The 16,297-nt window shown below is 38.1% G+C and overlaps 1 protein-coding gene across 1 annotated transcript in view; it reads left to right on the plus strand.

Moving 5' to 3' along the window:
- Positions 1–16,297, plus strand: part of LOC103373005 (atrial natriuretic peptide receptor 1) — a 74,769-nt gene that overhangs the window by 20,007 nt on the left and 38,465 nt on the right. The window contains exons 3-4 of the mRNA XM_008302793.1: positions 12,803–12,990; positions 14,798–14,911. Of these exons, the coding sequence (XP_008301015.1) occupies positions 12,803–12,990; positions 14,798–14,911 (302 nt within the window). The remainder of the gene's footprint in view (positions 1–12,802; positions 12,991–14,797; positions 14,912–16,297) is intronic.

The following is a 16,297-nucleotide window of genomic DNA, read 5'->3' on the forward strand; positions in this document are numbered from 1 at the left end:
CGACCAACCGCGCCATCTTGCAGCCCCATTATGTAACAAGTTTAAACAATTAAGTTCCTCCAGTGTTAAGTACGTAGAGGAGACATAAATCTTGAACTCAAGGTGACAAAAAATGAACCCAATTTCATTAAGTTAACTCAAAGTTGATTACTTATAAAACATTATGTTGTTCCAGTTAAAATATTGAAATGTTATGTACCTAATTACCATTATAGAACAAGTTTTAAGTCGTCAAATTTAAACAAGTTCAGTTGCTCCTATGTTAAGAAGGTAGAGGAGACTTGAAGTCCTGAAGTCAAGGTGGAGAAAAATGAACCCAGTTTCATTACGTTTCCTCAACTTAGTTTTAATCCTAAATCAACTGACGCATAAAAGTAAGTTACACGCAATGTTACTATCATTGTTTTTTTTTTACACGCAATGTTAAGTTGATCCAACATCATGCTGTCATGCATTCAGTTACAGTAAGTGACGCAAAAGGGTCCCTTGAATGACTTTTCTGAGCTGAAGTGTAAAACCCGACTGAGCTATGGTTCGTTCGGGTCGTGAACTTCCTCAGCAGGAGGGTCCTTGGAGACTCTGAACACAGCCCGAAGCATGATAACTGGTGGTGCGACTTCATTTTCTGTCCCCTGCAGCGTCGGCCGGTCGACTCCCCCTGTGAGAAGCCTTGGCCTCAGGCGAGCAGCCAAATGGACCGCTCAGTCGGTGAATGTTATCAGGCTCCTGGCTGGCTGTACAAACCCTCCATCTGCTTCTCTTTATGTGCAGCTCGTCCCTCTGGACCGTCACTCCATCCTGCAGCCAGCTCTGTTCTGTTACCATAAAGATCCAACTCTGAAAGCTGTGTGACTCTCAGCCTGTTGAATTCGCATTCTGACCAAATAAAGAAAAGGAATGTGAAGGAACATAATGATGCTCGTAGTAAAAGCGCTCAGCGGCTGCGTCCCTATTAGGTTCTACATTAGAATGTGTTTAAACACACGTTTTTCTGCTGGTTGGAAGCCTGCAGGAATATTTTGGTCCTAATTTGCAGTTTCAGCCGGTCGAGCTGTGTTTGGTGATAAAGTCTGCAGGGTGTTGATCCGCCTGCTGTCAGATAGCACACATGAAATTAACACGGTGACGCTCCTGCCAAGATCTGCAGCAACGGAACAACCCTCCACCACCACCACCAAACTGCTAATGAACGCGGCACAATTTATTATTCAGACACATATCAGGATATAGCGATCAATCAGTTACCACATACGATCTATTGTTGGCAGTTTTGTGTCTTTTGTCTTTATTGGTAATTTTCTGTCTCTTTTCCCGTGTTTTGTGTTCATTTTTGCCTGTTTTGCATCAACATTGGGCTGTTTTGTCTCTATTTTTGGCTGTTTTGTTTGTTTTTATTCATTTTTTTCATGTAGTTGTTTTCTGTCTATTTTCTGCTGTTTTGTGCCCATTTCGGTGGTGTATTGATTTTAAGGTGTTTTGTTTCGTTTTTGTTGTTTTGTGCCTATTTTGGGCTGTTTAGTGTCTATTTTGGGATGGTTTGTGCCTATTTTTTGGAAGTTTTTGTGTTTGTCTGTGGTTATTCTTTTTTTTTTTTTAACGTTTAGTTGTTTTCTGTTTACTTTTGTTTGTTTTGCATCTGTTTTTGGCTGTTCAGTGTATATTTTAACCTGTTTTGTGTCCATTTTTAGTAGTTTTGTGCCTGTTGTGCATTTTTTTGGTATGTTTTGTCTTTGTTTTGGGCTATTTTGTATCTTTTTATGTATCTATTTCTAGTCATTTTTAAAGAACTTTTTAGTTGTTTTCTGTCCATTTTGCGTTTTGTTTTTTTTTGGTCTGTTTTTGACTCGTGGAAAGAAAACGTCCTTAAGCACATTACAGATACAGTGTTTTAAAGTCTGTTTTCTTCACCTCTCATCCACAAATGTGCGCTCTCTTACAACCTTATCAATTTCATTCCTGTCCATGTTCTACAGGTTTTTTACAGAGTACCTTGTTTATACATTATTTACAGGCTGATATATGCAACATTTTATTCTGAAAAACATGAAGAAAATGTGTTGTTTTTGACTGTATTTTCTGATTTATGGTGTGATAAATACAGATAACCAAAACCTCCTCTGAATAAACCTTTGACTCTGATGTGTAAACAAAATGAAACAAGAATTCATTTTAAAGCTGGATTCATCCAATAATTTGATTTAAGGGCTGGAAACAAATGCTCATTAGTACATATTTAGATAGACAATTCCTCTTTTGCATATATAAACATACAATTACAGAAAAACTGTTCCCCTGCAGTGTTTCCAATATTGAGAAGCAGTGATTCATGTCCGTGTTGTCATATTTGTGTGTAGCAGTGGGAGAACACGAGTTTTTCATACATGCATGTCATTTATAAAGATGCATCACGGCTCCAGCAGTTTAGAAAGGTCACTTGTGCACAGCCTCGTGTTGGAAAAAGGCCCGTCAGAGCTTTGCAGATGTGATTAAAAATGGCTCCGTCATCTCCCTGCGACTGCCGAGCTAGCATCAGGCCCTGCAGGCTGAAGGTCATGTAACACCAGCAGGTTGCTGTACAGCAGCTCTGCAGGCTCTGCTGTTAGTGCTGCGAAAAAGGTGATGAGTGCAGACTTCTTGGTGAGCTAAATTATTGCTCATCAAAGCTGAACTTTGATCATGGACACACTGAGCACACATTAATTGTCTCAACCCCAAAACCTGCCTGAAAGGGGTACTATCTTAAAAAAAAGAGAGAAAGAAAACAAACAAAACACTAAAATGGTACAATTTTCAGGCAGGAACTGTAAAAAAAAAAAGAAAGAAAGAAAGAAAGAATCATGGGATTTCCAGTTTTGTGACAGTCCTTGAAGGCATCATGTGTGCTGTACCAAATCAAATCTAGTCTTAAAATGTGGATATGTCAACAAAATGACAGTTTTTTTTAAGTTATTTTTTTGGCCTTTGTGCCTTTATTCGATATTACATTGAGAGAGAGACAGGAAAGTGGGGAGAAGAATGGGGGAGGATGTGTGGGAAAGGGCCATGAGCAGGATTTGAACTCGTGACCTCCACATCAGGACTGTAGCCCTGCACATGGGACGCCAGCTCAACCAGGCGAGCTATGGTGGTGCCCCAACAAAATGACTTTAATGGCTCAAAAATAGCACACAGAGGAGCAAGTCGTTAGGAAACACATTCAGCATGGTGAAACAGCTTTTTGCATCTGTTTGTGGTTATTAATTGTCTTTTTGTGGTTATTCTTCATTTTTTTTTCTGGCAGTTTTGTGTCTGTTGCTAGTTATTTTTTGTCTCTTTGCAGCTGTTTTGTGCCTCTTCGTTATTTTGCGTCTCTTTATGGTTATTTAATATCTCTTTGTGGTCATTTCGTGTTTCGTTGTGGGGTTTTTTTTGGTCAGTTTTTGGTTGTTTTGTGTGGCTGTGTGGTTGTTTTGTGTCAATTTGTGGTCATTTTTTGTTGTGGGTCTATTTTGGTCAGTTTTGTGTCTGTTTATGGCTCCGATGTGTCTAGTTTTGACCGTTTGTGGATGTTTTGTGACTCTTTGTTCTCACCTTGTGGTCATTTTATGTCTCTGTGTGGTCAATGTGTGTGTTTTTGTGGTAGTTTTGCATCATTTTGTGTCTCTCTTTGTGGTAAATAAATGCAGCATACAGAGGAGCAAGTTGACAGCAGGTTGTTGGAAGATGCATTCAGCAAGGTGAAACACCTTTCTATGGGGAATGTGCGGAGTCGAGAAAAAAACCTTGTAGAGGCTTTAAAAATAGAAATCGTTAAAACGTGTGGGTTCACAAGCTTAAATGAAAGCTGTGAATCCTTTTTCTCCTGTCTTATGTTTGATGTGAACATTACCTGAAGCTCATGATTTAATGCATTAGCAAGTTGTTCCTGATGACGTGACTGTATATGTAGATATGCTAAATGTAATGTATGTAAAACGAATCCTGCTCTGCTTCCATAAGTTAGAGTCTGATAATCATGTGGAGCTGGCGATGACTGAGGCGGCGTTGCGTTCCAGCTCAGCGGATCGTCTTTTCGCCTCCTCGCTCTGATCAGGCAAAGCAAAGGAAGAAAGCTTCTAATTGAAAGGCTCAGAGCTTAATGAAGAAGCCGACAGTCCTCTCACTTCTCTCACAGAGCGTCTCGTTACAGAGAGGAATCATCAGGGTTTAAACCGACAGCCAATTAGCAGCCTCAGGCGTGAATAATAAAGACACAAACAAACTGTCCTAATGGAGATATTGTTTTCTCTGCTGTAAGAATATTAAGGCTCTGCAGCAGCTTAATACAAACTGAGGAAAAGAGACGACGGAAACTTAACACAAGGATATACAAACCCTGATATTAACGCGGGTTTTAGATTTGGCTTTAGATTGCTTTTGGACTACTTTTTAGACTGGTTTGGGACTGGTTTTGGGATGGTCTTAAGCTCATTTTGGACATGGTGTCGCTATGTCTTTGGCCTGCTTTCAGACTTATATTCCAAAACCAGTCAGGCTTGGTTTTAGACTGGTTTTTAAACCTTGGTTCATTTTGGAGTGGTTTTGGATTTAGATCTGAACTTGGTTTAAAAGTAGTCTTAGACTGTTCTTTGGAACTGGTGTTGAATTTGGTTTTGAGCTTGGTTTTAGACTGATTTAAGACCTTTTTTAGACTGGTTTGGGACTACAATTGGATTGGTTTTAAATTGGGTTTAGACAGATTTTTAATTGGTTTTAGACTTTTAGTCCAAAGCCACATGGGTTCGGTTCTTGACTGGTTTTGGAGTTTGGTTGGTTTTGGTCTGGTTTCGAGCTTGGTCTGATTGGTTTTAAACTGGTTTTTGACTGATTTTGGACTGGTTTTAGAATTTTTAGTCCAAAACACTTTTGGACTTAATTTTAGAATTGTTCTGGATTTGGTTTTTGAGTGGTTTTGAACTTGGCTTCAAACTGGTCTGAGACTGATTTTGGACTGGTGTAAAATTTGGTATTGGTCTGTTTATGGACTTGGTTTTTGACATTTTTCTTTTTAAACTGGTTTGGGACTGGTTTTGAATTGGTTTGAAGTTGCCTTTAGACTGCTTTTATTGGTTTTATCTACACACAGACTCAGTGGTGGTACCACACAAAGTGCAGCGCTCACACAGAGAGTTTCTGAACAAAAATGGCTGAATTGTTGAAATGATAACTCTCCATGTAATGGAGTAATTTATGTTTTCATGTTGCTTCTTCCTATCTGATGCTTTGATGTGATTATTTGACATTCTGTCCACTGCACCTCTTCAGGTTCTGGGCTGAGACTGTTTCACAGTAACACAGAACAGAATGCACATGGATAAAAACAATAAGGATTCTGTTGATTTTGAGTTCCAGGCTTCAGTATCAGATCCACAAGTTTACATAACTTTACGATCTTGTGAATTTCATTTTGTGCCACCAATTTTTAATAATGTTTTCTTCTCAAGGTGAGGGAGAGCTGATATGCAGAACAGAGAAATCAATAAAAGCAAAGCAAATAAATAAGCTCAGAGATATATGCGATTGTATATTAATATGTATGCTGCATGTTGCGAGACACCCGTGAGAGATCAGGCTATTAAAGCTGTGCAGCTGAATAATGTCGGCTTTGTGGCAGCGGAGGTTATTTATACATCAGCACCATCCCTCCTACCTACAGATTACCCTGTGCTCTATGCTCGATCCCCCGCAGGGTCACCTGATATCACAGCAGCACATTACTGTCATTCAGAGGTCATCCATCAGTGGAGGGAAGTGAAAGAAACATGAGCGTGGAGCCACCAGAGACTCTGCATCCGCCACAGAAAACTAAAGAATCAAATAAACCCGAGCAGCAAGCCTTAGCATCTTTAGGCTGCCATTGATAATCATTTTATTTACACAGTTCTTTTAAAGCCTGCCTTCCAGTTTGGAGGATTTACAAAATGAAAAATTAAACCAGAGCCCCAAACTGAAGGGAAATAGCTGCACAAAAGACACACTACAATTTTATAAATAATGTCCAAATCAAAATCTGTATTTTTATAAATAGGATTTTCAGCTGAATGTTTATTCTAAATACACAGTTTGGAATTTAACCTGTTTACATTTAGTTAAATCTGTGGGTTCGTTCTGTATATGAAGAGATATGTTGCTGCTTGTTGAAGGACTCAGTTCGATCTGAAGGGGTTTTCTGATTCTGTAGAGGTCAAATTTCACTTTCTGTGCATGCCAGGCTGCAGAAGTCTGCTCAGATCTTTGCGTGGATGTTTCTGTGTCGCCTAAAATTCCTAAACGATGGCGGGCTGATATTTAATATCTAGAAGCTGTGTGTCATTTTCTGTCCGCGTGCTGAAGTTATGTCTGAAAGTCTGAAGTGAAGGTGATTTTCATGTTACTTACTGCAGCCTCTTTTTGTTTTATCTGCTGTCTATCTATGATGGAAAACATGAATCACAAGCTCTGTTCACTGAGAGATTAAGATCAAAAGTTCCAGATGAAAAGCGATGATGACCTTATGGGCTTATTTTCTCCACTTTTTGCGTTTAACGTGTGACAACGAGGCTCAAAGCTGAAATGTTGCTTTAGTACTTTATCTATTCAGTGCTATAAAAATAAAATAAAATAAAAATAAATAAAGTCCTGTAAAAATCCGGTGCTAAGGGTGCCAGAAAAAAATATGCTTGAATACTGTAAAGTTTAAAACCTGTAAAAACAAAACAAATAAAAAACCCGGCAATTATCTGTGAAATTGTGATTTTTGCAGATACAAAAGCAGTGGAACATTTTTTTTGGTCAAATGCTGTCAAAATGTAAATTAATATTTTTCCTGTATTTTTGCTGGTATTGATTTGTAATTCAACAAAACGGGGAAATCTTTAGCATAATAATAATAATATTTGATAATAAAAAAAAAACTATGCACATATTATTTTAAAATACAGACAAATATCTGTAAAACAATGAAATGTTCATTTAAATACTGTTTAAAAAAACAAAACAAAACAAAAAAAAAACAGAAAAAGCACAAAAACAAAATATATAAAATACACATTTTTGAGGGCGACATTATTTACAGTTGTGGCTTGTTTGTTGTCACTAGCATGAAAATTAAAGCTTTTTGTCTAATTTCTCTCTATAATCTGTGATTTTAACGAAACAGGTAAAATTTGTAACATAACAATAAATTGTTCCAAAAATTACAGTTAAAAACTGGGTAAAAAACAAAAGTACAAATTTGACAGTGTACTTTGGTGGAGGAATTGTTTGTGTAATGTAAAACAAATATTTATCTTTGTACATGTGTTACATATATTTCTTTTCTTTTCTTTTTTAATTTCTTTTTACATTTAACGTAATTAAACTCTTTTTCTTGAAATTTGTGTGAAAATTTTGTAAAGAACAAATTACCACTGATTGGTTAAAATAAAAATAAAAATAAAAAAAGTCAATAATGTCCACATCAAAAATCTGTATTTGTACAAATGATGATTTGTTCTTTTGCATTGTTTGACATTTTTTACTGTATTTAAATTCTAAGTTTGTTGTTTTCCTCGTTTTCACACTGCTTTTGAACATGTTTTTTCTGGCCTCCTTGCTGTCAGACGTTCAGCTTCTCGCTGTCACACAGCATCGTGCTGCTTTAACTGGAAACAGGCACAACATGCTGCTGTTGTCTTGTATGTGTGGAGTTTTTGTTTATCTTTTCTGGAAATGAAACGGCTGCTTACCTCATTTCTCTGCGAGCTCCGTCACGTGGAGGAACTGGAGACTGTTGGATGTTGAAACAGCGACAAGTTGAGCTTGTTGAGTGTTTCTTTGGCTTCAGCGCTGCAGCAGATGTAGCAGCTACATGAAACGTGGGCGGCCGGTTGGGAAGCTGTGAACATTTACGGAACATAATTATCGTGCTGTTAATTTGGAAAAACATAAAACAATCTGTGTGTAGACATTATTTGTGGGAGTCTTTCTACAAACACAACTGGTTTAAAAGGAATGTTTTGCTGAAGGGCACCTCAGCAGTCGGTGCTTCACCACGTGATGCTTACGATTGGTGCTCCTCACATGGAGCCGCCTGACATTTGACTGTGCAGCCTTAATGATGCTGACGCCCGGTGAAAGATCACAGCGTCTCATTAGAGCTTTAAACAGCCGCCGCTCATTTATATCAGGCACAATAAATCCTGAGAGAGTGAAAGGTTAAAGCACTGACCTTTCTCCTGACCTTTGTTGGTCACTTTTGGTTTGAGGTGTTTTTGCTGTTGGTTGGTGTCACATTTTGGTCATTTTACACATTTTTGTGGTCATTTGAATTTAAGCTGGTTATTTTCCATCATATTTTGGTTGCTTTGTGTCACATTTTGGTTGTGTCACGTATTTTTGTGGTCATTCAGTTTTAGTCTTGATTATTATTATTATTATTATTGTTTTTTTTAAACTTATTTTTGTCATCATTTGGTTTTAATTTTGGTTATTTTTTTTTAACATTTTTGTGGTCATTGGGATTTAACGTTGGCCATTCTATTTATTTTTAGGGTCATTTGCACTGAATTTAGGTCATTTTCCATCATATCTTGGTTGTTTTGTGTCACATTTGCTCACTTAGCATGTTTTTGCTGCCATTTGCATTCACTTTTGGTCATTTTGCTTCAAATTTACATATTGCTTACATATTTTACATATTTCTATGATCATTTGCATTTAATTTAGGTTATTCTGCATCATATTTTGGTTGTTTTACACCTTTTTATGTTCTTTTGAAATTAAATTAGGTTTTTTGCATTACATTTGGGTTTGTTTCATCTCTTTTTGTTTTGATTTGGATCAAAGTTCATTTTACATATTTTTGCAGCCATTTGGATTAAACGTTGGTCATTTTGCTCATTTTTATGTTCATTTGAATTTAATTTTGGCCGCCTCGTGTCACATTTTGATTGTTTTACGTGTGTTAATTGGTCATTTGCATTTCATTTTTTGTGGTCATTTACATTTAATTTTGGCTATTTTACATCTTTTTGTAGTTATTTGTATTACATTTTGTTGTTTATGTTTTTTGACATACTTTTGTCATTTGTTAAATTCTGGATTGGATTTCTACATGACAAACTTGATTCTGGTTTGATTTCTACGTGATGAGCTGGATTCAGGTTTTACTTTTTACACAGTGTGCTGGATTCAGGTGAAATCAGAGAAGCAGCAGAGACACACTGTGATAATCCCACTGTTCAGGTTTTCGAGTTCAGCTCTGAAGTTGCCGAATCCTTTCATCTTCAGCTCTCAGGCTGGAAGTGGAAAGTGCAGCGTTGAGTGGAAGCTGCCGTCTTTCATCTCAGCACATCCGTGAGTCCGGATGCATGCAGAGGTCAGAGGTCACTGTGTTTTCTGAGTTGGGACTCTGAGTCTCTTCCTGGTTCTGGTGTCTGCTCTCTGACCTCTAATGGAGAGTTGACCCGACTCTGGGGTGTTCATCCCGGCTGCATTACATAACAGCACAGTCGACAAGGTTTGGGGAATACGTTTAATTATAACTAACACAGAACTGAAAATTAGTTGTTTAGTTACTGATTAAATGAGAAAATATTCTGATATTCTAAGGATGTGAAAAGAAGCCTTGAAACAACAGGAGTGAATGATTGAACCACTGTGATCAGACATTTTAGCATCCAGAACTGGAGGTGTAATATCAGATCGTTACGTGTCTGTCCACCTCCATCTGACTTGACCTGACTCAACTCAATCTCATTCCAATGGACTCCACTGGATTCAACTCAACTTGAACTGTTCTGACTTAACTCTACCTGACTTGACAGTTGCCTGACTTGATATGACTCGACCTGACTCCCCTGGACTTCATTCAACTCAACCGGACTCGACTTGATCTGACTCCATTGGCGTAACTGTAGCAGAGTGCATATTTAAAATAATCCTGGCAGTGTAAATATAAACAGAGGCAAACCTGCTCTGCACGAATACAGTTTAATAAAGACAATAAAGCTGCAGAGGACAGAAGGTAGAAACTGTAGAGGGAGTATTTATAGAAGAGTATTTTTAGTGCAGAGAATAAAACAGTCAAAGTGCAGCGATCTGGTTTCAGCAGACAGTGACTCTGCTTTGTGGCGGCGAGGGATTTCTGAGCTCGCTATCAATCGGAAGAAGGCTTTTAGCCCAGCGTGGTTTCACCGCCAGCTTCCTACTCAGAGGTTATTAGAGCCCGAAACAATAGAAGAGGAATGTCATCACGCCTCTGGAGACTTCCTGAGACTGGATCTGGGAGGACGCCAAGAAATTGTGGGCATCCAGAGGGAAGCTTCTGTAACAACTGAGACGATCTGCTCACCTCAAACACCAAAACATCTTTGAGTGTCTTCATATCAAAGTCCAGCTGGACAGTTTGGACTCATTAAGGTCTGACATTGATCCGTCTACGTTAGGGATCTCCATGAGGACGGACGTCTCGGTCTGATGGTTGGTTGTCAAACATCATCCAGGATGACACAAACTTGTCCTCAATATCTTTAAAAAATGAATTAAAAAGTGTCAGAACTTACCTACGTTTGTCCAAACAACTCAAAATTGCTCAAACTGACTCAAAATGACTCGAACTTGTCAAATGATTTTAAATGTCTTGAAAATTGCGAAAAAATGTCAAAAATAATGTAAGATTGTCCAAAACAAATAGTTTCTTGAAAACATTTAGCTTAATCTAAATCATGTTTAAACATGCTAGGGTAAGATATTATAACTGTCTATAAAAATGTCCCGTTTCACTCAAAATGTGCTCGAAGTGAGTTCAGTTCTGGCAAAATTAATTAAAATGTGTAAAAATGATATAGAAAAAAGTCAAAAGTGACCTAAACGTGTCCGAAACAACCAGACTTTTTGTGTAAATTTAAGACATAAAAATTACTTGAAAGTTGTCCAAAATGATTTAAGAATTGCCATACATGACCTAAACTTGTCCAAAAGTATTCAAAGTTTTAAAAAAAAAAGCCAAAGTAACTGAAAAATTGTCCAAAATGACTCAAAATTAGCCCGTATTAATCCTGACGTACATATGAACCTGTAAAGCTCATGACGGATGTAAACGTATGGTGAACTCTGCAGAAGAAGCCTCCAGGTGTCATGTTCTCGGTCCATCAGGACGTATTGATTCTGTCTTCATATCAGCGACTGCAGAGCTTCACCTCGCAGCTTCGATAGATTTTTCTCGGTCGACCCACAGACACCAAAACTCTGATGAATCCACAGAAGTCGCCCTGACGGACTAATTTCGCCTCCAGCTGTCTAAGACGTCGTATTGATTATTGCTTTCTGCAGAAGAGCACAGCGAGAACAAGAGTGAAAGCAGCTTCGTCTCACAGTGTGACTACGCTGACACTTTAGTGTTTACACTTTGAAACTGTGTTTCTTGGCTGAATCATTGTTTCACACCTTGTCTCCTTCATACATATGACCCAGTTTAGCAGCAGCTGCCTCAATCTGCTCATCTTGAACAGTCTTCTGCTGTCCATCTGACAAAGACAAAGACAGGAGTTTGTCCTGTATTTTTGTTGTCAGTTTGTGGTTGTTTTGTCTTCTTTACATCTGTTTTTGTGTTTTATGTGTTTCTTTGTTGTCAGTTTTGCTCATTTCAGTTTCTTTTTTGCTAATTTTGTGTCTCCGTGTCGTATTTCTTTGGACTGTTTTTGTGTTTTTTGTGCTTTTCTTAGTTTTTCAGTCTAATTGCAGTTGTTTTGTTTCTCTGCAGGTATTTAGTTGAAAGCGAAGTCAAGACATTTAGATTTAGACTATTTAGATATGATTGTGAAAATGGGGGCTGCAACCAACCATCATTTCTATTATTTTCTGGAAGAACTAATCAGCTGTTTGGTCTGGTGTCAGAAAATGGTTAAACAATAAAACTAAAAAATCTGCATCAGTGTTTCCTCAGATGTCTTCTTTTGTCCAGACATATTTAGTTTACCATCACAGAGGAGGAGGAAAGCCAGAAAACATTCACATTTTGGAAGATGCAATCACTGAATTTAGTTTTTATTAAAAACAAAACAAACAAAACAAAAAAAAATCTATTGTTCCCTCTATTCAGTCCAAAACAGAATTATTCAGCTGCAACTTTTCTGTTATCATTTTAAAGAAGTGTGTTTGTGCACATTAGTAATCAATCCTCTGTCATTTTTCAAACAAAAATTGCAAAAAAAAAACCCAACAACAACAAAAAAACCCCTAAATTTAGCATGTTGCTTTTGTATGTCACTTTCTTCACTCTAAACTGAATATTGCTGAATAGTTTTTTGTTTTTTTTTTTACTTTTGGTTCGTCAAAACAAAGCATATCAAGCTGTGACCTTCTGCACAGCAAGTTTTATTGTCTTTTATTTGACAGATTTATTGAAAAAATGTTTGTTGACATTCAGTAATAAGACTGCAACTAAGGATTTTCATTGTTGATTACTTCCTGGATGAATCGTTCAGCTGTTGGGCTCTGAAATGTCAGAAAATGCTGAAAATCTGGATCCTCAAATGTCTCATTTCGTCCAAAGTTATTCAGTTTTCTCCCACGGAGGAGGAAAGAAACCAGAAAATATTCACATTTAAGAAGCTGTGTTCACTGAATTTATACAGTTTTATTAAAGTTTCATTCAAATTGTTATATATTTGAAGATTAAATTAATATTTGATGACTAACTGATTAATAGTTGCAGTCCTGTCTTCTATCCTGCCGTCACCACATGTCCTGGGTCACTAACTTTATCACTAATGAGTTCTCTAGTTTCCTGACTGAAACCTCGTCCTGTCTCTCGTCTCCACAGTGATGTTCGTCTGCTGCTCCCCCGACGTCTTCAGGAAGCTGATGATTCAGTTCCGGCGAGCAAACCTTCCTCATGAGCAGTATGTCTTCTTCTACATCGATGTGTTTGCTGAAAGCCTCAATTCCAAAAACCAGCAGCCGTGGGCCCGCGGGGACGAGGAGGACGCCATCGCCAAGGAGGCCTTTCAGGTACAGACTCAGAATCACATATCCAGAGCTCCACAGAGCTGTAAAATCGTCTGACTGCACCTCATCATCATTTTACTGTAGGCTTAAAAAAATGCTCAGGTTTAAATGTATTTCTTTAAATCAAATGACTCTTCACAGAGCTGCAGACTGATCTGACTGCACCTCATTCTGCTACAGGGTGGAAAGATGCTCCAGTTTGATTGGTTTGGAGTAAAGAAATACATTCTCCACAGACATGTAGAATGGTCTGACTGCACCTCATTTTGCTATGCAGTTAAAATTGCTCAGGTTTGTTTGTATTTCTTTAAACCAATCAGACTAGAGCTGGTCCTAAGAGCTGCAGAATGGTCTGACTGCACCTCATCACCTTTCTGACACTTTTTGAGTCATTTTGGACACATTCCAATTATTTTAGGCAACTTTTGAGCCATCTTGGATATTTTTGAAGTATTTTGGACAAGTTTCGAGGAGATTTGTATAATATTGCCATTTTGTTAAGGTGTCATTTTGGGGCTTTTTTTTGTTATTTCTAACAAGTTTATTATCATTTTGGATTTTATTTTTATTTATTTTTTTTGCATTTCTGACAGTTTCAAGTCTTTTTGAGCAGTTTTTAAGGACGACTTTCAATAATCAGCTATGAATCTATCATAAAATTTTGATTTCTTTCTGGAAACCTGGAATCAGCATGTCCACAGGTGTTACCAACGCTGAAAAATGGAGGCTCTATATATTATAGATATTTGCAGTGCTGCCCATTTATTTTCATACCCTCGGTCCAGGATGGAGTTATGACTATATCCGTTTTACTACAGTCGTCCTCAAATGTATTCATACCCTCCCATTAAAGAAGGAAAAAAACAGCTGTCAGTTGAAATTGACAACAGTAATAATTAAAAAAATGTAATGAAAATCATGACATTGCTTTTGGTTTGTGGTTCAGCAGAAATATTTTAAAAAAAACAAAAAAAAACCCAACCAAACAAAAAGAAACAAGCCAACAAGCATGATGGGACCCCTTTGAGCCAATCACTGCAATCAAGTGTTTTCTGTAACTCTCAATCAGACTTCTGCACCTGTTGACAGGTATTTTGATTTTGGCCCACTGCTCATCAGCAAAGTGCTCTAACTTGTCCAGTAGAATTTATTTATTTATGAATAAATTTGAGGATGACTGTATAGGGTATGGGCTGCAAGGTGGCGCAGTTGGTAGCACTGTTGCCTCACAGCAGTTCGCATCCCGGTGGGGGCACCAGAATCTTTCTGTGTGGAGTTTGCATGTTCTCCCCGTGCAGCGTGGGTTCTCTCCGGGTTCTCCAGCTTCCTCCCACACAGTCCAAAAACATGCTGACGTTAATTGATGATTCTAAAATTGTCTGTAGGTGTGAATGTGAGTGTGCTTGGTTGTCTGTCTCTAAGTGTAGCCCTGTGATAGACTGGTGACCTGTCCAGGGTGTCCCCTGCCTTCGCCCCAAAGTCAGCTGGGATAGACTCCAGCCCCCCCCTAGTGAGGATTAAGTGGTGTATAGATAATGGATAATGGATGTATAGGTTATATAGGAAATGATTCAGGACTTTGATATTTTATGATTAATAACAGGATATTCTATTAAGCAGTATGACATTAAGTGAGCAACACTGTACTATTTTTAAAGCCTCTACAAACTCTAAGAGACCGTTCTGTGTCCTTTTAGTTGTTTTCATCCACAGAGTTTCTGCTGCTGGGTTCTGCTTCAGACACAAATGTTGTATTTCAACCACCTGTTTACTGTTTAACATTCATGTCCTGCTGTCCTTCTGTCGTCAGAGCGTGAAGATCCTGACGTACCGAGAGCCTCAGAACCCCGAGTATCAGCAGTTTGTCTCCAATCTGAAGAAAGACGCCAAGACCATGTTCAACTACACCATCGAGGACTCTCTGGTGAGAGCAGTGTGTGTCTGAAATGCAATTTAGAGTTTTTAATAGAATAACACATAAAGATGTGTCCGTGAGGCTTCCACACAACCAGGATCTGTTTCTTTCAACTTTGGATTTAGTTTGTAATCTGCTATGTGTCACCACGACTTTGTGTTTACTTGTCGTAGTTTTTTTATCTCTCTGTGGTGGTTTTACATCTCTTTCCAGTTTGTGTCTGTGTAATGCCTCTTTTATAGTCATTTGCATCGCACCACAATTTTGGGTCTACTTGTGGCGGTTTTGTCTCTCTTTTTTGTTTGTTTGGTCATTTTGCGTCTCTTTGTGGTGGTTTTACGTCTTTTTTTTAATGTTTTGGGTCTCTTTAAGTTGGTTTTGCATCTATTTATTGAGGTTTTGTGTCCCTTTATGGCCATTTTAAGGTCATTTCTGTCTATTTGTGGTCATTTTATCTCATTGCGGTTGTTTATATATCTTTATGTTCTTCTATATATATATTTAGTGCCTTTGAGGTGGTTTAGCATCTTTTACTGGTAATTTTGTGTCTCTTTAGTGTGGTTTTGAATCTTTTTGTGGTCATTTTCTATCTTCTTATTTTGTGTCTCTTTGTGATTGTGTTGCATTTCTTTGTGGTCATTTTGTACCATTTTGTGCTTTTTTGTGTATCCTTTTGGGAATTTTGTGTTTTTTGGTGTTGTTTTGTGGTTGTTTTAATGTCTATGTGCTCATTTTTGCCTCTTTTTAGTTGTTTGTAGTTGTCATTTTGTGGTGGGTTTGTGTCTCTTCGTTGTCCATATAGTTTTGCAGTTGGTTGTAGAATCTTTATATATTTAATTGACTTCTGAGGAGTAAATGTTAACAGAGGCTCTAGTTCAGGGACCTCCTGTCTGCTTTACTCATCCTGCCACACTGGAAATCAGATGAAGGAAAAAGTCAAACAGATAAGATTTTCTTGTTGTGTTCATGTCGCTGCCACCTAACACAGCAACATGGTGCACACAGAGACACACACACACCATGTGACAAAACATGAGGGAACTATGTCATTAAACACGCTGACACTGTCGCCAAGCTGCAGGTGGAAACAGACATTATCATGCAAATGTGTAATTACGGCTGCAGGAGGAGCTGCTGATCTGACCCTGATACTGCACAAAGACACAACACAACACACACAAAGAGCACGAGGAACATAAATAACACACCTATGGTCACAGGTCAGTTACGCCTGCATAACTACATGTCAGCTTCACTTTGAGCAAGTGTTAAAGACAACGAATTCATCAACACTCTGAATGTGTCTGTCAGAAGAAGAAGCTGTACACTGACAGTCTGCTGTAACACTCTGACGTTACTCGCTGGCGTCTTTTTGTTGTTGTTTTGTGTCTGTTT

Source organism: Stegastes partitus, unplaced genomic scaffold (assembly GCF_000690725.1).
Source record: "Stegastes partitus isolate 25-593 unplaced genomic scaffold, Stegastes_partitus-1.0.2 Scaffold1881, whole genome shotgun sequence".
Taxonomy (NCBI): Eukaryota; Metazoa; Chordata; class Actinopteri; family Pomacentridae; genus Stegastes; species Stegastes partitus.